Raw genomic sequence first — 24356 nt, 5'->3', positions numbered from 1 at the left:
CTGGCCTGAATACCCTGAACACTATCTGAGCGAAATAATTTGGGCTAGCAAACCAGACTGTGGGATATCTACCATGCGAAAAGCCGGCCCTAACCTAGGACACCGCCAGCCCGCGCACAGAGCAAAGAACTGAACAGAGATAGCCGGCTGCGGACCTTCCCCCTCCGGTGACAGGCAGCCAGAGCCGGAGGGGGGCAATCGCAGCCCCAGAGAGACATTATCTATAAAACTGGCTTCTTTGCTAACTAAAATTTATTGGGGGTCTGGACGGTCAACATCTGCCTGAGAAGGTGCGCCGGTTTTGCACCCAGATAACCGAGTGGCGGGGAGGCGATAAGTCGCAGCATTGGCACTCGCCAAACACCTCATCACCTGAGCTGCTCGGACCTGGGAAGAGCACAAAACGCAGGCCCAACTGAGTCTGCGCCTCTGAGGACTACCTGAGTGCCTGAACCTGAGCGGCTTGGACCTGGGAGGTGCATGCAACCCAGGGCCAGCCTCGGATTGTTCCCGGCGGAACAACCTAGAGCCCGAGCAGTGTGGGCAGGGAGGCTACACGCGCCGTGAGTGGGGGCAGACCCAGTGTGGCTGAGGCACTGCGGGCACACGCCAGTGTCATTTGTTTGCAGCATCCCTCCCTCCCTCCCCACAGCGCGACTGAACAAAGAGAAGAAACACAGCTCCACCCACCAGAACACCAACACAAGCTTCCCTAACCAGGAAACCTTGACAAGCCACCTGTACAAACTCACACACAGCGAGGAAACGCCACAATAAAGAGAACTCCACAAACTGCCAGAATACAGAAAGGACACCCCAAACTCAGCAATTTAAACAAGATGAAGAGACAGAGGAATACCCAGCAGATAAAGGAACAGGATAAATGCCCACCAAACCAAACAAAAGAGGAAGAGATAGGGAATCTACCTGATAAAGAATTCCAAATAATGATAGTGAAATTGATCCAAAATCTTGAAATTAAAATGGAATCACAGATAAATAGCCTGGAGACAAGGATTGAGAAGATGCAAGAAAGGTTTAACAAGGACCTAGAAGAAATAAAAAAGAGTCAATATATAATGAATAATGCAATAAATGAAATTAAAAACACTCTGGAGGCAACAAATAGTAGAATAACAGAGGTAGAAGATAGGATTAGTGAATTAGAAGATAGAATGGTAGAAATAAATGAATCAGAGAGGATAAAAGAAAAACGAATTAAAACAAATGAGGACAATCTCAGAGACCTCCAGGACAATATTAAACGCTACAACATTCGAATCATAGGGGTTCCAGAAGAAGAAGACAAAAAGAAAGACCATGAGAAAATACTTGAGGAGATAATAGTGGAAAACTTCCCTAAAATGGGGAAGGAAATAATCACCCAACTCCAAGAAACCCAGAGAGTCCCAAACAGGATAAACCCAAGGAGAAACACCCCAAGACACATATTAATCAAATTAAAAAAGATCAAACACAAAGAACAAATATTAAAAGCAGCAAGGGAAAAACAACAAATAACACACAAGGGAATTCCCATAAGGATAACAGCTGATCTTTCAATAGAAACTCTTCAAGCCAGGAGGGAATGGCAAGACATACTTAAAATGATGAAAGAAAATAACCTACAGCCCAGATTATTGTACCCAGCAAGGATCTCATTTAAGTATGAAGGAGAAATCAAAAGCTTTTCAGACAAGCAAAAGCTGAGAGAATTCTGCACCACCAAACCAGCTCTCCAACAAATACTAAAGGATATTCTCTAGACAGGAAACACAAAAATGGTGTATAAACTCGAACCCAAAACAATAAAGTAAATGGCAACGGGATCATACTTATCAGTAATTACCTTAAACGTAAATGGGTTGAATGCCCCAATCAAAAGACAAAGACTGGCTGAATGGATACAAAAACAAGACCCCTACATATGTTGTCTACAAGAGACCCACCTCAAAACAGGGGACACATACAGACTGAAAGTGAAGGGCTGGAAAAAGATTTTCCATGCAAATAGGGACCAAAAGAAAGCAGGAGTCACAATACTCGTATCAGATAAATTAGACTTTAAAACAAAGGCTGTGAAAAGAGACAAAGAAAGTCACTACATAATGATCAAAGGATCAATCCAAGAAGAAGATATAACAATTATAAATATATATGCACCCAACATGGGAGCACCACAGTACGTAAGACAAATGCTAACAAGTATGAAAGGAGAAATTAACAATAACACAATAATAGTGGGAGACTTTAATACCCCACTCACACCTATGGATAGATCAACTAAACAGAAAATTAACAAGGAAACACAAACTTTAAACGATACAATAGACCAGTTAGACCTAATTGATAGCTATAGGACATTTCATCCCAAAACAATGAATTTCACCTTTTTCTTAAGCGCACATGGAACCTTCTCCAGGATAGATCACATCCTGGGCCATAAAGCTAGTCTTGGTAAATTCAAAAAAATAGAAATCATTCCAAGCATCTTTTCTGACCACAATGCAGTAAGATTCGATCTCAATTACAGGAGAAAAACTATTAAAAATTCCAACATATGGAGGCTGAACAACACGCTGCTGAATAACCAACAAATCACAGAAGAAATCAAAAAATAAATCAAAATTTGCATAGAAACAAATGAAAATGAAAACACAACAACCCAAAACCTGTGGGACATGGTAAAAGCAGTCCTAAGGGGAAAGTTCATAGCAATACAGGCACACCTCAAGAAACAAGAAAAAAGTCAAATAAATAACCTAACTCTACACCTAAAGCAACTAGAAAAGGAAGAAATGAAGAATCCCAGGCTTAGTAGAAGGAAAGAAATCTTAAAAATTAGAGCAGAAATAAATGCAAAAGAAACAAAAGAGACCATAGCAAAAATCAACAAAACCAAAAGCTGGTTCTTTGAAAGGATAAATAAAATTGACAAACCATTAGTCAGACTCATCAAGAAACAAAGGGAGAAAAATCAAATCAATAAAATTAGAAATGAAAATGGACAGATCACAACAGACAACACAGAAATACAAAGGATCATAAGAGACTACTATCAACAATTATATGCCAATAAAATGGACAACTTGGAAGAAATGGACAAATTCTTAGAAAAGTACAACTTTCCAAAACTGGACCAGGAAGAAATAGAAAATCTTAACAGACCCATCACAAGCACGGAAATTGAAACTGAAATCAAGAATCTTCCAGCAAACAAAAGCCCAGGTCCAGACGGCTTCACAGCTGAATTCTACCAAAAAATTTAGAGAACAGCTAACACCTATCCTGCTCAAACTCGTCCAAAAAATTGCAGAGGAAGGTAAACTTCCAAACTCATTCTATGAGGCCACCATCACCCTAATACCAAAACCTGACAAAGATCCCACAAAAAAAGAAAACTACAGGCCAATATCACTGATGAACATAGATGCAAAAATCCTTAACAAAATTCTAGCAATCAGAATCCAACAACACATTAAAAAGATCATACACCATGACCAAGTTGGCTTTATCCCAAGGATGCAAGGATTCTTCAATATCCGCAAATCAATCAATGTAATACACCACATTAACAAAATGAAAAATAAAAACCAAAAAAAAAAAAAAAAAGTGGTTTTAAACAAAACAATTTGAAAACACATTCTCTGCATGATACACCCACGTGAAGTTAGTATGAACTGCCAAAAAATAAATCTTATTATGTTTTCAGAAGTCACATTATAAGGTAAAACAAATGAATAATTATGCTTATATCACTGAGAACTGGGCTTAGACATGGGACAAAGAGAATAGATGATGGGAGAAAAGAGATACCGATGTAAGCACAATAAGATGAAGTAAAAACATTAATGTCCTGTATCTGATTTGGATTGGAAACACTCATATAAACATATTTGTTTACCTTAAAAATGTATTCTAACTTGGTCTAATGAAAAAAAGCCAAGAAACAATAACCAAGAGCAATAAGCCCCTCTAGCATCCCGACTATAGTCTTTAAATACCATTTTACACTAAAAGAAGACAGGGCTGCTTGGAGAAATGGATGATTCCAGGGCTGAGCAAATGCTGTACAAAATGAATTAGAAACATCCTGTCACACCAAAAACCAAAAACAAAACAAACAAACAAAAAGACATTAAAAAACAAAACAAAACAAACAAACAAACAAAAAAACTAGCCAAGACTTCTAGAGTATGTGCAAAAGACTTAGAACCCAACCTGATATACTCTCACTGCCCAAATATGGCCAAAGGTTGACACAAGCATAACAAATAAAATGGACTGAAGCAGATCAGAAATGCTTAAATCTATGAGCTCAAACTGACATTCACAAAACCAAACCAAATAAACAACTATGAAAACTCACTAGCCCCTCTCCTCACTAGAGGAGAACCAATTCCCCATTTTTAAAACAGGTTTTAAAAACAGAAAAAAATGATTTTCCCCTACTCTCCCTATAAACACTATATTTCAGCATTAAACAAAGAGCTTAGAACATCCCTACTTTGCAACTCTTAATAGGAAAAGGAATAAGTCAAGGCTGTATATTATCACCCTGCTTATTTAGCTTATATGCAGAGTACATCATGTGAAATGCTGGACTGGAAGAAACACAAGCTGGAATCAAGATTGCCGGGAGAAATATCAATAACCTCAGATATGCAGATGACACCACCCTTATGGCAGAAAGTGAAGAGGAACTCAAAAGCATCTTGATGAAAGTGAAAGAGGAGAGTGAAAAAGTTGGCTTAAAGCTCAACATTCAGAAAACGAAAATCATGGCATCCGGTCCCATCACTTCCTAGGAAATAGATGGGGAAACAATGGAAACAGTGTCAGACTTTATTTTTTTCGGCTCCAAAATCACTGCAGATGGTGACTGCAGCCATGAAATTAAAAGACGCTTACTCCTTGGAAGGAAAGTTATGACCAACCTAGATAGCATGTTCAAAAGCAGAGACATTACTTTGCCAACAAAGGTCCGTCTAGTCGAGGCTATGGTTTTTCCTGTGGTCATGTATGGATGTGAGAGTTGGACTGTGAAGAACGCTGAGTGCCGAAGAATTGATGCTTTTGAACTGTAGTGTTGGAGAAGACTCTTGAGAGTCCCTTGGACTGCAAGGAGACCCAAACAGTCCATTCTGAAGGAGATCAGCTCTGGGATTTCTTTGGAAGGAATGATGCTAAAGCTGAAACTCCACTACTTGGGCCACCTCATGCGAAAAGACTCATTGGAAAAGACTCTGATGCTGGGAGGGATTGGGGGCAGGAGGAGAAGGGGACGACAGAGGATGAGATGGCTGGATGGCATCACTGACTGGATGGACATGAGTCTGAGTGAACTCCGGGAATTGGTGATGGACAGGGAGGCCTGGCGTGCTGTCAGACATGACTGAGCAACTGAACTGAACTGAACTGAACAAGGATCATGAATAGCTCCAACATCACACACACACACACACACACACACACACACACACAAAAGATGTTATGTACCTTATAAGGGAGATATACAACCCTACCTCCTACATAGACGAAAGGGGTGAAGAAAATCCAAATGAGCTATATCAAACTTCTAGACCTAAACACCAGCCTAAGGTGCCAGAGGAACAAGTTAATTGACACAGGGGGAGATGCGATCAGCCAAATCCAGGCTGTGGGAATCTCTACAGGACAAACAACCTAGAGGCTCAGGGTGGAGGGGAACAGAAAGCCAATCTGAATAACCTGTGTCAGCCAAGTGTACCTTATTTAATACTGCTTCCAACAGAAGAGGGGAAAAAGACAACTGTGAGCACTGGCTAGATACTAATGATATTAAAGTTAATATTTATGCATAAAACAATAAACTGAAAGTGAAGTCGCTCAGTTGTGTCCAACTCTTTGAGACCCCATGCAGTGTAGCCTACCATGTTCCTCCCACCACGGGATTTTCCAGGCAAGAATACTGGAGTGGGTTGCCATTTTCTTTTCCAAGAAATCTTCCCAACCAGGGGATTGAACCTGGGTCTCACGTATTGTAGGCAGACGGTTTACCATCTGAGACACCAGGAAATCTATAAAAATAATATTTATGCTAAATATGTTTAGTGGGGGGAGATTCCACATCTTTTATAGATACATACTAAAATATTTATGGATAAAAATGATTTGATGTCTTGGAACTTCTTTAAAATAATCTTGGGAATTGAGGGTGAGTTTCAGATGAATCAAGACTGCTCATTATGGCAATTATTGAAGCTGACTTAGGGTGACATAGGGGCTTCTTTCCCTTTACCCTTCTGAGTTCTTAGCTGAGGATCCCTGTAATAAATGACAGAATAACAAGAGAAAATAAAACAGATGTTTATTAACATGTGTATTTCTGATACACATGCAAAATATCAAGAAAAACTGAGTAACTCCCTGAGACAGCCCAAGCCACCCCCTTAAATGCCATCTCCCCCTAAAGACAAAAGAAAAGGTGATGGAATGCCAATGAGAGGTTAGCAGGAGAAGCAGCTTAAACTACAGCAGGGTTGGATTTGTTATGCAGATTTCATCCTTCTTGAAGACTGTCCTTCAACAGGATTCTGCTATGATTTAGAGCCATCCTTCCTTTTCTGTACAGAGAGGGAGACACCTTTACAAATGGAGATTTCCTTTATCAGTGTAAATGTCCCTCAGAAGAATAACTTCTACTCAGTCTTCAGAGTTTCGCCTGTGTTTATTTCTGAAAAACACAATCAACTCACAACAATCTTTCTGCCAGAGAGCCCTATTCTGGAGCACGTTGTGTTATCTTTTCATTCTATTCTATTTTTGTATTTTTGAAATGTTCTTAAAAATCTACAGGAAATTAAAATGGAAGGAAAAAAAAAAAACTATAGAAATCACGTGACAGAGAAAAGGAGCTCCTCTTGGCTCTGAGCCTCAGTGGAGGCTGTGGGAGGAAAGGACAGGACACAGAGAACACGGGTCTAGCAGTCAGAGCACCGTGCCTCAGAGACCAGGTCGGCCACTTGCGAGTCACATGACCCCAAGCCCATCGTGTGCCTTCCTGGGCCTCTGGGTCTTTATCTGTGAAAATACCAGCCGTGCCTCCTTCGGAGGAATCCTAGAACACCTAAAGGAGCTACAACAGCTCAGAGTGCTGTGAAACCACCATAAAAACAAGGGCTTTTCATCACTTTTATTATTAGAAGTCCAGTAAGAGACTTACTCTATTCTTAATGGCAGAGGCTGGATTCACAAAGGCTTGGAAAAATTGTTCCTCACAAGAGACCACAGTGGAACAAGAAGGCATGTGTAAAACCAAATTTTCTAGACTATAAAGTTTCACTTCTATCCAGATTGCTACAATTTTTAACCATTATGAGTGCAATCTTTCAAAAAGAGTCTCCTACTTCCCTGACTACAGAAAGAAAATGGATTGAAGGGGGTGGAGGAAACAAGCGAAATAGGTGTGGGAAGTTAAGAGGTACAAACTCCAAATTATAAAATAAGTAAAAGGGGATTGGGGGCAAAAAATAAATATATAAAAATTTAAAAAATAAATAAATCATGGAATTATACAACATAGGAAATATATTCAATAATATTGGAATAATTTTGCATGGTGACAATTGGTAACTACACTTATCATGTACTGTATAAAATATTAAATCACTAATGATGTATATCAGAAACTATTATAACATTATAAGCTAATCATACTTCAATTTGAAAAAATTCTTTTAATTTTACATTAAAGACTTACATATGCTTAGAAAAAGAAAAGAAGGTGGATATAAAACCCTAATTTATAACTCAAGATCATCACTGTGGATATTACTAACACCTAATGGCTAATGGCTAACGCTATGCTCTCAGAAACCAGCAGGGCACACACAGCAGGTCTGCTCCGCAGGTCCCCTTCTGCTTGGCTCAAGGCCCCCTCCTCCTCTCCCACTGTGTGGTCCTCAGTGGTTGCTCTCAGCCCACAGTATCTTTGCCACCAGCAGCCACTCCTCAGCATCCTGGGTTGAGCAAAGTGAGGGACACATGGAAGAAAGGATTAGGAAATAAATGCAAAGACCACTCAGCTCTTAGGGAACCAGCGTGAGTCGAGGCACAAAGCCCACTGTGGGATGCAGAGGATTCTGTTTACTTCCTGTTCATCAGCTGAGTTCCAGAGTGAAGATTTACACACACATAGGCTTCCTACAGTCTCCACCTGGACCAGAGACCATCAGCAAAAGTGGCTTCAAACAAAGGCCAAGTGACCGGACAAGGCTGGGTTACTTCTAAGGGTCCTGGGAAGAGGACATAACTTCCGGCCACACCTCCCCTCTCAGGGGAAGGGACTGGGTGAACCCACTCTGGCTTTCTGGGGTCACCCCACTTACACACCAGCAATGGAGACCTCACCTCTCAGAGAGAAGCGCTGATGACCTGGGGAGGTGGTCTCTGTGACTCAGGCCCAGGCAGAGGCTTCAGGCTCCTCCTCTCTACACTGAGGGCCCCGGGCAGGTGGGGACCTGTCCTCTCCATCCACAGTACCTGTGGAGGTGCACACAGGGGCCAGGGGTGCTGGGAGCTCTCTGGCTATTCTGTTCTAATTAGGGGTGACCGGCAAGTGCTCCACAGCCTGGTACTTGTTTCTCTGAGAGGAAGAGATACTCCTCAGTTCTCACAAAACAGTCCATGGAATTCTCCAGGCCAGAATACTGGAGTGGGTAGCCTTTCCCTTGTCCAGGGGATCTTCCCAACCCTGGGATCAAACCCAGGTCTCCTTCATTTCAGGCAGATTCCTTACCAGCTGAGCCACAAGGGAAGCCCTTCTCATAGAACAGAAGTTTTCATATCTCAAAATCCTAAAACCCTAAAAGCCTCACCCTGGACTGGCATCACTCTGCTTTCTCCCACTGGTGCCGCCAGGAGTACCTGGGAGGCCCTGCTCATGCTGTGGGTGGAAAGAGCACACAGCTTGGGATCATGGATGATCCACGGGGCATTCTGTGCATCTGAGGGATTAAAAGAGGGCTGGAGATCAAAAAGGAAATATATTTGCATTTTAGAAGATCCTGAGCTGAGTTTAGATCTTCCACCATCTAAAATATAAAGAAAACCAAGCAGTATAGATTGATCACAACATGGGAAGTTGCTTCATAAAATCAATTATTCAACTAACTAGCACTGCTTCTAGTGCCAGTAGTACTGCCACACAGATGAGCCCCTACATTTACATTCTCTACTCCCCACTTCTCCACCATGACCACCCAGCGACCAACCTCCTGAAAGGGCCCAGGGCTCTTCCAGTTCCATCTTATGCAGCCCTAGGCCTGGCCTTCCTGGATCCCCAACAGGAAGTATTACTTGGGCTGGACAACTTTGAAATCAACACTCCCAGCACCACAGTGGCGAGGATTCTGTCTCAGGAAGAACCCCAGATCCTGCGGCCTCTCCCTCTATGTCCGCTTCTCCCATGAGCTGCCACAGCCAAGATCCAGGACTCATATTAGAATGGGATCCATCCAAGGCTTAGTGACCCCACTCAAGGGGCTAACAGCCCAGAACACCAAGAAATACCAGCAGCTTAGTTCAAACCCAGCCACATGGGCTCTGCTTTAAGACCCACTTGACTTTAAGACTCTTTAGCATCTGTTACCAAAGAGAAACTAGAGAACCAGGGACAATAGAGAAAGATCTGCTCCAGGATATGATCCAACATTAAACCCTGAGGGCACTCATCCAATCAGGCACCTAGCATGAGCCATAGGCAGACACCAAGGCCCCAGGGTTTCCTGATAAGCAGAATTCATGAAAGCTCTGCTGTGTGAGGTCAGGAAATCCTGCACAAACAGGCCACGCCAGCTTGCCACCTGTGTATTTCAAACAGAGACTTACTGTGGCTATGTCAAAATACCATCAATGGGACAGCTGCACACAGGAGAAAGAAGGACTGGGGCAGCCTGACGGGCTCCTACTCCCTGTCCCACCCCTTGTCCTTCACAAGACACTGCAGTACCTAAGTGGTCAGTGCCCTCTCAAAGGTGGCACACTGCCCCACACACCTGTCCTACCCTCTGGCACAATGGCCAATCCTCTTCTAACATCAGTGACAACTCCATCCCCCAGGACCACTCAGTCACCTGGGAGCTGATAGATTCTCTGTCTCTCCAGTTGTGTGGGGTTGACTTCACCTGTCCAGCTGCCCACTACATGCAGTGCCCTTCAGGACAGCACAGCCTTTAAACAAGAGCCACGCTGCCAATCTGTAAACCACCTGGCCCACCCACCTCACCCCAACACGATGGACTGATGAGATCTCACACCTTCTCCACCTAAAACACCCTTTTCTTAGCAACTGCATCTTCCATCCCTCTTGCTCTCACATACTCACAGGCCTCCGGTGTCCCTAAGGCAGTGCTAAGGGGCCACGGAGAGCATGAGCCACCCAGGGGGATCTGCAGCAGACCTCCACCAGGCTCAGCCAGAACAGGGGGGCTGACGGCACTGTGTACCCTGGTGAACTGTCCTCTGGGGGATGTTGACCCAGGATCTTCAGGGTCATGGAGGTCACTGACCTCACAGCTTTCTGCCTCTGGTTTGCCCTGCACATTCCCTCCTATACCCTCTGCCAATGCCAGGATACCAGGATCCCCCTTCAACCAGGAATCTGCTCCCACAACCGGGGAAAGAAAGCAGCGTGGAGGGTGCACAGAATTCACGGTGAAGCTGGAGCTCCTCCCCCTGGGGGCTTTGCTCACAGTGCCAGCCCACGGGGAAGGGGGAAGCCTGGGGAAAGGTGCGTTCTTAGGAGTTCTGGGTGGCTACAGTCCAGATGCAGGGCCCTGGGTTCTGTTCCCCTGGAAAAGGAGCAGCGATGGTATCTTCTTAGAAAAGCATTTATCAGATGTGACCTGGTCAAAGTAACAACTTTTACCTTGTTAAACCATAAATGAGTGCCATAAAATGTATGTTATCCTGGGCTTGGGTCCAAATTACCTTCCTCTAAATCACAGGGCACATATTGCCTGAGGTTGCTGGAATCTTCTTTTGGTCAAAGATCAGTCAGCATTTATACTGAGAACCAGGAACTTTCTAACATAATATAAAATGTCTTTTATTTCAAGGCCATCCTTCCACAACAGTCTTTAACCAGTTAAAAGAAGAATAGTAACCCCTGGAGTCCAGTTATTGCCATTCTAAAGATGAATACAACCTCTGAGCTCTATCATGTTTCCATGAGGGTTTATCCTCAGACCTTAAACCACTGGCCTCTCTTCCCTCCGGCCCCGTCCACCTCAGTACTAAGACACATACACCAAAAAGCAGTGCACAGTATGAAAATCTTTTACCTCCAGAAATGTAAACATTCCCCAAATTAAATAGGATTTCCAGTAACATTTTATGATTGCTTTCACTAAAGAGGGTTCCTGTGCATCCTTCTGGGCTCTCTTAACTTCTTGATCCCAGTACCTGTGATACAAAACAAAGCACAGTAAAGAACAGCGTGTCCATCAAAGGGAAAATGGGAGAGGGACAGAGGGGAAGATAAGTTTTCACTACAGGGCACTCTGTGGCTGCCCCATAGATGCTGGCTAACTGCTCACAGGGCTCCTAAAAGATAAGCAGTGCAGACTCTGAAGCACCAGAGAAACAGGCCTTGAGGGAAAAGTTCCAGATTCTGGAAACAAGTTCCTGCCAAGATTTGCTAGACTCACAGGTCATGAGCAGCTCAGGAGGGCAGACTCCCTCCTTCAGGGACCCCACCTCAGGGGACAGAGCTCAGCCTCCAGGGCCATGGCTGTGGGCTCCCTTCATGCCCACAGATGCACAGGGAACATGGGCGTCCAAAGTGGGCTAAGCCCAGGGTCAACCTGAGGGGCTGAGCATGCAGTGTCAGGAGAAGAGTCTCAGAAGAACCCAGAGGAAGGCAAAGCCTCCCCCAAACCCTTAGCCCCATGTGAAAATTCTCACTCTTTCTCCCCTTCTCCCTGATGTCTGTGCTTACCCTTGCAGCTCTTCTCCAAGGTGCTGGGAGCAATCTTCCGGAAGCACCGAGTACATGTCATCTGGTTCTAATTTCCGTTTGTGACCAATTTTAAACAAGGGGTTTAGCCACCTGTTAAACATGAAAAGGAGAGTGACATATATCCAAATTACACATCTCTAATTAGAAACCTACATTCATGGACATTGTTAAAAAAAAAGTCTACATTTTAAATATACAAAGATATGGGGAAAATTAGATATATGCTTACAAACACACATACATTCTAAGTATAGGAAAGTCATTCTGGCTTATATATTACATAATTAAAGCAGCCTCTTTGTGGCCACTGAACATATATTGTACATCTGCTTTAATTATTAAGAAAAAATATATGTTTAGAAATCAAAATAAAGTAGCAGTGGTTCAGGCATGCGGAATAGAGCTGAATGGCCATTGTGGGTAAGGCTGCAGATATGTTCCTGTATTACTGAGGACTTAAACCTTCTGAAATGTATCAGATTGAAGGATACCTACATACGCTAGTGGTAAAGAATCTGTCTGCTAAAGCAGGAGATGTAAGAGATGCTGGTTTAATCCACAGGTTGGGAATATTCCCTGGAGAAGGAAATGGCAACCCACTCCAGTGTTCAAATCTGGAAAATCCCATGGACAGGGGAGCCTGGTGGGCTACAGTCCACGGGGTCGCAGTCAGACATGACTGAAGTGTCTTAGCACCAGTCATATTCAAAGCAGTTGCAAACTTGAGGTCTCAAGATCTCCTCAGATCAGTTGTCAACACAGAGGAGTTTTTACAGGGTGTTATCTTATGGACACAACACTCTGAGTCTAACAGGCTCTGGACCCTGAACTACTTACAGTCCTGTCAGACTCCCCTCAGCCAGAACACTCATGTGAGCCTCTGTCTGAACCCAACCTTCTGAAGACAACCTCAAGATAAGTAATAGCTTCCCAACTAAAATGCAGTTGATTCTTCTTATGGTCCTCCTCAGTATCACTCTCTGGAAAATTCATTTATTTTTAAAAGTAACATTCAAACATCCAAAAGGGCTGGAATTTTACTGATTGTTGGATCTGTCACCATCAGCCTCACTCAGGGAATAAATATAGCCCACCAGACTTTCAGGGAACTTCAGCTGACAATATCACCAAACTATGGTTTAATTCCAGCATGCCCAGGCTTCCGCCCAGGGACATCAAGGTTGCCCCATTGCCACCACACCCCTGTAAAGCTGTATGTGTTAGTCAAATCCCTGTTTTCTGGGGGTCCAACCAACCATTCACTATGAGCCCTCCACCTACAGGCATGGCCGACTCTAGATAGTTACCATCCTTAAGGGCTCTGGGGACAGGATCATACCAAACTTGGAGGGCCCTGGCCATGTGCAAGTATGGATGGAAGGCGCCACCATAAGCCTAAATAAGAATCAATAAAATTCAAAGACTGTGTGTGTGCCCTTAAGGGATTTGTTCCTCGAGGACCCTGTAGCAAGGGCCACCTATATTGAGCCATCAACTGTCTCCAAGAAAACTACCAGGGGACACTGGGCTATATGTGGTTCACACTTAGATCAAGGTTACATTCAGATTTTAATTACACTCAAACAACCTATGAATCAAAGGGGGCCATTCATCTAGTCAGGAGGGGAGCTGGACTGGTAATAGCAGTTGTCACTCTTGTTAGGCTCCCTGGTGAGCCTAGCATGAGAAAGAATGTATAATAACCTAAGTATAAAGAAAAAGAAATTTAAAAAAAGTCAGAGACTGACCTAGGTAAGTTGAGAACCCAGTTCTAACCTTAGAATGACAAACTCTTCACTAGACCCTCTGGCCCACATGACACTTGACCACTGCAAAGCTTTTGACCACCTGCTGTCTGATCAAGGGGGAATTTGTGCCCCAACCATTTCCTGTTGTTTTTATGTTAACACTAGTGGTCAGATAGAAAAGAGCACATCCCAATTGCCAGAGAAAACTGCCTGCAGACAAAGACAAATATCATACAGTATCACTTATACACAGAATCTTAAAAAGTAGTACAAATGAACTTATTTACCAAAGAGAAATAATAGAGTTACAGATGTAGAAAACGAACTTATGGTTACCAGGGAGGGAGGGATGAAGGGACAAATTGGGAGACTGGGATTGACATACATAAACTACTATATAAGTATCCAACTCTTTGCAACCCCATGAACTGCAGCCCACCAGGCTCCTCTGCCCATGGGGATTCTCCAGGCGAGAATACCTGAGTGGGTTACCATGCCCTCCTCCAGTGGATCTTCCCAACCCAGGGATCCAACCCAGGTCTCCTTTACTGCAGGCAGATTCTTTACAGTCCGAGCCACCAGCGAAGCATATATAAAATAGATAACGAATAAGAACCTACTGTATAGCAGAGGAACTCTACTCAATACTCTGTAATAGCCTTTATCTTTTTTAAAGAAAAGAACCTTTTAAAAATAGTGGATATATGTCAATTGATTTACTTTGCTGTACTCCTGAAACTAACACAACACTGTAAATCAACTATACTCCAGTAAAACTTTTTCTTTAATAGAGAGAAGGTCACTTGGCCAAATACTCAAAACAAGAAGTGCCTGGCTGAACAAATTTGTGACAGGAACAAAAGAAGGTTCCCCAGATTCCCTGGGCTTCTAAGCCCATTCTTAGAATCCCTTACAGTTATTCTCCTTTTCTGGCCCTTCGGCCTATGATTTTTCAATTGTCTCATTAGTTTTATCTCTTAGAGAACTGAGAAAACCAAGTAGCATATGGTCTTTACCCAAGACTATGAGCAACTTGGACTCTGTCCTGGTGACAATCAGATTCATTTTGGTGGAATCAGGAGAAATCCGCTCCTGTAACCCAAAGTGAAAACAACACCCAGTTGTGGATGTGACTGGTGATGGAAATAAAGTTCGATGCTCTAAGAGCAATATTGCATAGGAACATGGAATGTTAGGTCCATGAATCAAGGTAAATTGGAATTGGTCAAACAGGCGATGCCAAGAGTCAACATCGATATTTTAGGAATCAGTGAACTAAAATGGGGTGAAATGGGCAAATTTAACTCAGATGACCATTATATCTACCACTGTGGGCAAGAATCCCTTAGAAGAAATGGAGTAGCCATCATAGTCAACAAAAGAGTCCAAAATGCAGTACTTGGGTGCAATCTCAAAAACGACAAAATGCTCTCTGTTCGTTTCCAAGGCAAACTATTCAATATCACGGTAATCCAAGACTATGCCCCAACCAGTAATGCCAAAGAAGCTGAAGTTGAATGGTTCTATCAAGACCTACAAGACCTTCTAGAACTAACACCCCAAAAAAGATATCCTTTTCACCATAGGGACTGAAATGCAAAACTAGGAAGTCAAGAGATAACTGGAATAATGGGCAAATTTGACCTTGGAATACAAAATGAAGCAGGACAAAGGCAAACAGAGTTTTGCCAAGAGAACGTACTGGTCATAGCAAACACCTTCTTCCAACAAAACAAGAAAAGACTACACATGAACATCATCAGATGGTCAATACTAAAATCAGATTGATTATATTCTTTGCAGCTGAAGATGGAGACACTCTGTACAGTCAGCAAAAACAAGACCGGGAGCTGACTGTTCAGATCATGAACTCCTTAGTGAAAAATTCAGTCTTAAATTGAAGAAAGTAGGGAAAGCCACTAGACCATTTAGATATGACCTAAATCAAATCCCTTATGATTATAGAGTGGAAGTGACAATAGATTCAAGGGATTATATCTGATAGACAGAGTGCCTGAAGGACTATGGACAGAGATTAGTGACATTGTACAGGAGGCAGTGATCAAGACCATCCCAAGAAAAAGAAATGCAAAAAGGCAAAATGGTTGTCTGAGGAGGCTTTACAAATAGCTGAGAAAAGAAGACAAGAAAAAGGCAAAGGAGAAAAGCAAAGATATACCCATCTGAATGCAGACTTCCAAAGAATATCAAGGAGAGATACGAAAGCCTTCCTAGTGATCAAGGCAAAGAAATAAGGAAAAAATTAAAATGGGAAAGACTAGAGATCTCTTCAAGAAAATTAGGGGAATCAAGGGGAAAATTTCATGCAAAGAAAGAAATGGTATGAATGTAACAGAAGCAGAAGATATTAAGAAGATATTAAGAAGAGGTGGCAAGAATACACAAAAGAACTATACAAAAAAGATCTTCATGACCCAGATAACAACAGTGGTGTGATCACTGGACAATAGCCAGACATCCTGGAATTAGAAGGCAAATAAGCCCTTGGGAAGCATCACTATGAACAGAGGTAGTCGAGGTGATATAATTCTAGTTGAGGTATTTCAAATTCTAAAAGATGATGCTTTTAAATTGCTTCATTCAATAGGCCAGCAAATTTGGAAAACTCAGCAGTGGCCACAGGACTGGAAAAGTTCAGTTTTCATCAATCCCAAAGAAAGGCAATGCCAAAGAATGTTCAAAGTACGGCACAAATTGCATTCGTCTCACATGCTAGCAAAGTAATGCTCAAAATTATCCAATAGTACGTGAGCCATGAATTTCCAGATGTTAAAGCTGAATCTAAAAAAGGCAGAGGAACCAGAATCAAATTGCCAACATCTGTTGGATCACAGAAAAAGCCAGAGAATTATAGAAAAATGTCTACAGCTGATTTATTGATTATTGCTAAGCATTTGACTGTGTGGATCACAACAAACTGTGGAAAATTCCTCAAGAGACAGGAATACCAGACAACTTGACCTGCCTCCTGAGAAATCTGTATGCAGGTCAAGAAGCAACAGTTAAAACTGGACATGGAAAAAGAGAGTGGTTCCAAATTGGGAGAGGAGTACGGCAAGGTTGCAAAGTTCCAAAAAAACATCTATTTCTGCTTTACTGACTATAGCAAAGCCTTTGACTGTGTGAATCACAATAAATTGTGGAAAATTCTGAAAGAGATGGGAATACCTGACCACCTGACCTGCCTCTTGAGAAACCTGTATGCAGTTCAGGAAGCAACAGTTAGAACTGGACATGGAACAACAGACTGGTTCCAAATAGGAAAAGGAGTACTTCAAGGCTGTATGTTGTCATCCTGCTTATTTAACTTATATGCAGAGTACATCATGAGAAAGCCTGGGCTGGATGAAGCACAAGCTAGAATCAAGATTGCCGGGAGAAATTTCAATAACCTCAGATATGCAGATGACACCACCCTTGTGGCAGAAAGTGAGGAAGAACTAAAGAGTGTCTTGATGAAAGTGAAAGAGGAGAGTGAAAAAGTTGTCTTAAAGCTCAACATTCAAAAAACTAAGATCATGGCATCCGGTCCCATCACTTCATGACAAATAGATGGGGAAACAGTGGCTGACTTTAATTTTTTGGGCTCCAAAATCACTTCAGATGGTAATTGCTGCCATGAAATCATGACCAACCTAGACAACATATTAAAAAGCAGAGACATTACTTTGTCAACAAAGGTCTGTCTAGTCAAGGCTATGGTTTTTCCAGTGGTCATGTATGGATGTGAGAGTTGGACTATAAAGAAAGCTGAGTGCCGAAGAATTGATGCTTTTGAACTGTGGTGTTGGAGAAGACTCTTGAGAGTCCCTTGGACTGCAAGGAGGTCCAACCAGTCCATCCTAAAGGAGATCAGTCCTGGGTATTCATTGGAAGGACTGATGTGGAAGCTGAAATTCCAATATTTTGGTTACCTGATACAAAGAGCTGACTCATCTGAAAAGACCCTGATGTTGGGAAAGATTGAAGGCAGGAGGAGAAGGGGATGACAGAGGATGAGATGGTTAGATGGCATCACCAACTCAATGGACATGAGTTTGGGTAAACTCCGGGAGTTGGTGATGGACAGGGCAACCTGGTGTGCTGCGGTTCATGTGGTCGCAAAGAGTCGGACACGACTGAGTGACTGAACTGACTGACTGAACTGATGGCAGAAAGAAAAGAGCTAAAGAGCCTCTTGATGATGGTGAAAGAGGAGAGTGAAAAACGCTGGCACAAAACTTAACATTCAAAAGATGAAGATCATGCATCTGCTCCCATCACTTCATGGCAAATAGATGGGGAAACATGGAAACAGTGACAGACTTTATTTTGGAGGCTCCAAAATGACTGCAGATGGTGACTGCAGCCATGAATTAAAAGACGCTTGATCCTTGGAAGAAAAGTTATGGCCATCTTAGACGGCATATTAAAAACCAGAGACATTACTCTGCTGAAAAGGTCTGTCTAGTCAAAGCTATGGCTTTTCCAGTAGTCATGAATGGATGTGAAGTTTGGACTATAAAGAAAACTGAGCACCAAAGAACTGATGCTTTTGAACTGTGTATTGGAGAAGACTCTTGAGAGTCCCTTGGACTGCAAGGAGATCCAACCAGTCAATCCTAAAGAAAATCTTTCCTGAATATTCATTGGAAGGACTGATGCTGAGATTGAAACTCCAATTCTTTGGCCACCTGATGCAAAGAACTGACTCATTGGATAAGACCCTGATGCTGGGAAAGATTGAAGGCAGAAGGAGAAGGGGATGACAGAGGATGAGATGGTTGGATGGCTTCACCAACTCGATGGACATGAGTTTGAGCAAACTCCAGTAGTTCATGATGGACAAGGAAACCTGGTGTGCTGCAGTCCATGGGATTGCAAAGAGTCAGACACTGAGGCACTGAACTGAACTGAACCCAATATGTGACAATGCCTACGCTTAGCAGGTAGCAAGATCAGAAGATGAACCTTTGCCCCTTCAGAGTCCTTCAGTAATAAGGAGCAGGAAAAAGGAAAGGCTGATGCCCCAGAAATATATCCCTGCCCCTCCCTTGAATGGAAACCAACTGCTCTTATCTGAGTTTCAGGCTTAATCATAAAAGGAAAGAAAAAAATAAGAACTGATTAAATAGGTAGGACCCAAATGGCAGAAGACCTAACATCTAGTAGACACAGAGCTTCATTATGCATCCACTGTAATATATAAGCATGATAAATGACACACCCATCAGGACCACTACAGTTGACAATGACTATGACAACAAAGCAAAGAGCTCATACAAGGACTGAAAGGAGCGCTACTTTAATTTCAGGTCCAAATCACACCACATTGGGTAAGCCATGAATATTCCTCCCTCTTTTAACCTGATTACCTTTCTTTTACTTCCACCCTCCTATATACCCAGTTGGGCTGAGAGGTTGACTTGCAAACTAAGTCTCCATTTCTCATTCTTTGGTCACTGAGCAAAGCTTGTGCTCTACCAGTCTCACCATCAGTTTACGTATTGGTTGGGGGAATCTGAGTGGAAAAAGAACCTCCCCATCATCATAAGGGGTCTCAGTCTGGGCCAGGACCCTGGAAAAAGTCCAGGCAACCAATTCCATGAAAAGCACAGCAGTTACATACACAAGAAACACAGACCCCAGAACCAGACTTCCTGGTTTGAGATCCCACTCCACCGCTTACTAGCTGTGTGACGGTAAGCAACTTACTCAACCTCTATGCTTCAGTGTCTTCAAGCATGAAATAAGAGGTAATAGCTCGCCTTACTCCCCAGCAGGGAAACTGGAAATGGGTGCCAACGAAAATGGAAGTCTTCACCTTCCATTTCTATGCACATACATTTTCAAAATCAACAAACAGAATGTGCTTTGAGAGTTTCTTGCCATACTTGATGTTAAGGAGACATTTGTCTACTTTGCTATTATTTATGGTAACCACACACAAATTCTTTCTTCTAGGCCCCTCTTTCCTAAGGGGTGATCAAATAGCCAAGGGATGTAGCTACATGCACTGAATACACCACCATCAAAACAAGCATAGAAGCTGCCATCCCCTTGGGGATCCCCTAGGCTGTCCAATAAAAGAAGTATCAGAATTTGTGGAAAAGATAAATGGGTTATCTTTAAGACCTAATAACCACCCAAGTGTGATTAAAATCCAAAGGTTCAGGCCTATATATCTGTAGTCCTAGCTATTAGATGAAGACTTCAATTAAGAGCTTTAGCTCTCTGCAGTGCTTTTCATCTCTGTGTTTCCTCCCAGCTCATGGACCTGTCAGTGGCTTCAGGACCAAAGGACTCCTGGGCAGGACCACCTCCATCAAGACCATGCACTGCTTCTCTGAAGGATAGAGATCTGGATAAGACCTCACAGGTTTCAGGGACCCCATCCCCCGGGTTTGGTTCTCAAATGTAAAAGTGGAGATATTCACAATAGGGCCAGGGGCTGTGGTCAAATACACACTCTACACCTGGCCGTGTGTCCCAGGCAAAAGCAACACATGTTCCAGAATAGTGTGCCTATTCATTTCATAAAAAACAATAGTGTTTTGTACAAACATGAAATTGGCCAAAACTAAGTACCAGGACATACAGGACCACACAAGGAGTGAAGGAGGGACAGAAAGAAAGACATTGGGTAGACAGGGGGAGAGAGGGAGCCCAGGGCTGTTGGAACTCAGATGTTCACCTAAGGAACGTGGGAAAAGGTGGGGGCATTATTGGAAGATGGCAAAGATGCAGGGCACTAAATAGATAAAGAAAATTGTTCACAAGCTGTTTGCTTGGGGGAGCCAGGGGGGATTTGCAGCTTATTTCAGAACTGACAGTGAATTCCTGAATGGTTCTGAGGCCACTGGATAAGGTGGAGAGTAGGGAGGCCAGTCAGAGAAGGCAATGGCACCCCACTCCAGTACTTTTGCCTAGAAAATCCCATGGATGGAGGAGCCTAGTAGGCTGCAGTCCATGGGGTCGCTAGAGTTGGACATGACTGAGCGACTTCACTTTCACTTTCCACTTTCATGCATTGGAGAAGGAAATGGCAACCCACTTCAGTGTTCTTGCCTGGAGAATCCCAGGGATGGGGAGGCCTGGTGGGCTGTCGTCTATGGGGTCACACAGAGTCGCACACAACTGAAGTGACTTAGCAGCAGCAGCAGGGAGCCCAGTCCCTTCTCCCGCTGGGCAGTGACTCCCCCTGAGCGACCTCCTTGCCTGCTACTCCTGCTGCATCAGCTCTCAGTCTCCCGGGCTGGCTGGGCGGAGAGCAGCAAGGCAGGGAGACTCAGTTCCCCTGACACCAGGTTCCTTGGTACCCCTCCCAACCCCACCCCTCCCAACCTCCCAACCCCACAGGCCCCAGGCACCCAGGCACGCTCCCTCGCCTTGTCCCTTGGTCCCCAACAGAAGCTGACAGTGTCAGGCTTGCCCTGCAGTGGAATGTCACAGCTCAGACAGGGCGCTCACCAGACAAACAGGCGCGAGCAGAAGTTGGCCTTCTGCACCGGGCTGGTCTTCACCTCCGCGGACACAGGCAACATCTTGCCGGCCAAGGTGGACACAGATCAGGGTTTCCCTGCTCAGGCGGCGGTGGGGCTCTTGCTGCTCCTGGAGGCGCCCGCGGGGATGCTGGAGACTGGCCGCCCCACAGGTCCACTGGGCCGGAGCCTGAGAACACCTGCTTCTGAGAGTGGACCGCCCTTTATGCACCAGGTCCACCTCCCAAGACTGAGCAGCCTCCAGGTCCACCTCTGAGGCACCCGCTTTGTGCAGGTGCTGCCGCAGGCATAGGATAGAGACAGGGCACCACGTGTGGGGCTGCAGGACCAAGAGACAGCCAGGTAGACGCTTCCAGAAGCCTCATGTAGGTGGGAGGCAAAGTTATCAACCCTTTGATAAAGGCAGCAGGGTGACTGCGGGGCACAACCAGCCCAGCTCCCAGGAATGCACCTGGCTGCAAACTCTGCGGAAGTTCCTGCTGGGAGCCCAGGCATTCACCCAGAAGGTGGAGACAGGAGGCTCAGGCCCCGCCCATCTCTGCTGCTCAGAGGCTCCCCATGGGCTGCAGAGGAAACTTGGAGAAAGCTAGCAGAAGGAGATAGCAGCCTCCTCTCTGGGCCCTCTGCCCTCATCAAAACCAAACAAGGGCGCTGTGGGAAGTTCTCCAACTGTAATGAAGCAGAACCCAGTGGGGCCTTCCTGGGATAGATCCTACCCCCACCCCATGCCCTCTGCCTGTCTCTTGTTTGTAGAAAATCTTCAGTCTCCCAGGCCTCATCTGAATCACAAAAGGCTGGCTCAAGAATTAATGACTGGAAAAATGTGAACACGTGATAAAAAAACAAACAAACAAAAAACCTTTATCAGTAGATTAGCCATACTGCAGTCACAGAATCTTTAGTTTCTCCCAGAAGGCTACATATAATATGTTTGGTGCATATTCCCGAGTTGTTTTGCAGATGCTAAAAAGTCCACCAGGTTGAAGAAGTTAACTGCATGATGACCATGATAAACTGGAACCTAAGGATTTATGATGATAACCCTGGTTGCATTACCGTGTTCCTCAACATCAAGCAGAGAATAGTGCATAAGCTAAATCAAGTACTCTCCATTCTCTCCCCTAGTCTGCCTTTAAAAATCCTCCCCTGAAATCCACTGGGGAGTTCCAGCCTTCTGAGCACGAGCATCCTTACTCCTTGCTTGGCCCTTGCAATAAACCTTTCTCTGCTCAAAACGCCAACATTTCAGTTCATATCACCTCAGTGATACAAACCAGGCACCAAATATTTGATGATGGCCAACAAGAGGGTTTAGCACAGATTATGTTTGTAGAGCTATAAGACTTAAACAAATGTAACAGAAGAATACAAGACTTCAAATGATTTTGAAATATGAATTCATTGGAGATCGCCACAATATGTGAGGTGTCTTGCAGCTCACAGGTTACATTGTGGGGGGGACCTCTGTGAGATTTTTGCTGCCCTCTTTGAAGAGGAATTTGGGACAGAGAGATTGCCTTATGATTTTTTTCATCCTGAGCTCAGGGCCTGCCTAGTGGAGTAATAGTGGCAATATGTTATAGAATACAGGTTATGTGCATTTGTGGGAAACTTAATTCACTTTTAACTCCCACAATGCCCTATTCAAGAAGGTATTATCTCTGTTTTACAGACGAGAAAGATGAGGCTCAAGGACAGCATTCTCCAAGATCTTTGAATCAGTAAATGATGAATTTTGATTTGGATTCAAGTCCAAGTCCAGCATGACTGTCTCACTGTTGGATGGTCAGTGTGTGAAAAGTGTCTGGAATATGCTATCTGAATGAATCAATGCTGTAGGGCTGAGAATAAAATCTTGGGCTCCCCCTCATAAATGATAAGTTATTTGTGTGGCCATCTTACCAGCTCAGCAGCTTCTCTTCCCTTTCATTCTAAATGAAGAAAGATCAAAGTTTGTGGTGCTTATAATAAGATTGTCTCATTATTCTTTGATAATTTCCCATGAACCTTGGCTAAAATGGTGTTATTAATAATGACTTTTAGCTTCAGTTATGCAAGATGACTATGTCTTGCAGAACTAGTGTACAGTAATTTGGTTACAGTTGACCATACAGTACTGTGTCCTTTTCATTTGCTGAGAGAGTAGAGTTTGGGAGTTCTCAACATACAAGAGAGAAAAAATTAAATGATTAAGATGTGAAGTGATAGATATATTGATTGGCTTGGTATGATGAGCATTTCACAATGTATACATATGTCAAGTCATCAAGTTGTACACCTAAATATATACAATTTTTGATCATCAATTAGACCTCAATAAAGCTGAAGGAGAAATTAATTTTAAAGAAACCCTTAATGTATTCAAATATTTTTTATAACTCAAACATATAAGAGTGGCAAACTGTTGATAATTTTCTATTGATGGGCATGCTGGTGGTTTATTATACTATTTTTGTGATATTTCATGCATGTTTGAAGTTTTCTATGGAAAAAAAAGGAAGACAAAGCTGAAAACTGTCAATGTCCAATTACCCATCTTTCTGGTGTTAACTCTTTCTCAGATAATGCCATCAAACAACCTAAATAATCACTCCTCACTTGATTTCCAGTTCTCTTTGAAATTCTCTGCATTTCTCCATCCCTATAAATGTTCAGCTACTAGTTCTACTTCAAAGATGAATAAATTCCTTGCTGAAGTTGGAAGTCTAGTGACTTCTCTTGTCACACTTCCCCAGACTGTTCTCTCTGATCCCCACAACTGTCTCAAGACCATAATTAGTGTCTCCAAACTGTCAAATCCACTCAGTCCCTACAGCTTCTGCTGTATTTTTTTTTTTAATTAAGATTTTTTGAAACTTCTTAGCATTCTTTTCTGAATATACACTACTATGATATTTAGAAGAAATGTTCAAATCCAATGTTACACTGTTCAGAGGGCTGGCTCTGGAGCCAAGGGACCAGAGCTCTAGATGCCTCAGTCATCCTGCTTCCAACAGGGTTACTGTCAGCCTCAGAATTTGTGAAAGTATTTTGTAAAAACTAAAACAAATACAAATAAAACTCTGTTTGTTTTGAAATGACTATACTACTAAGTGCCATCAACAG

The 24356-nt window shown here is 43.3% G+C and overlaps 1 protein-coding gene across 2 annotated transcripts in view; it reads right to left on the bottom strand.

The window, feature by feature from the left end:
- The window catches only part of LOC139186117 (ATP-binding cassette sub-family C member 4-like), a 177629-nt gene extending 156009 nt beyond the window's left edge, over positions 1–21620 (bottom strand). For both annotated transcript variants that reach the window (XM_070799893.1, XM_070799894.1), the window contains exons 1-3: positions 21220–21620; positions 11981–12091; positions 11325–11445 (exon numbers count right to left, since the gene is read on the bottom strand). In XM_070799893.1, coding sequence (XP_070655994.1) covers positions 11325–11445; positions 11981–12091; positions 21220–21293 — 306 coding nt within the window. In that variant the 5' untranslated portion in view covers positions 21294–21620. The remainder of the gene's footprint in view (positions 1–11324; positions 11446–11980; positions 12092–21219) is intronic.
- Between the last annotated feature and the right edge of the window lie 2736 nt (positions 21621–24356).

Source organism: Bos indicus, chromosome 12, assembly GCF_029378745.1.
Source record: "Bos indicus isolate NIAB-ARS_2022 breed Sahiwal x Tharparkar chromosome 12, NIAB-ARS_B.indTharparkar_mat_pri_1.0, whole genome shotgun sequence".
NCBI classification, from domain to species: domain Eukaryota; kingdom Metazoa; phylum Chordata; class Mammalia; order Artiodactyla; family Bovidae; genus Bos; species Bos indicus.
Note: the sequence above shows the minus strand (reverse complement) of the source record. Positions and strands in the feature narration are given on the sequence as shown.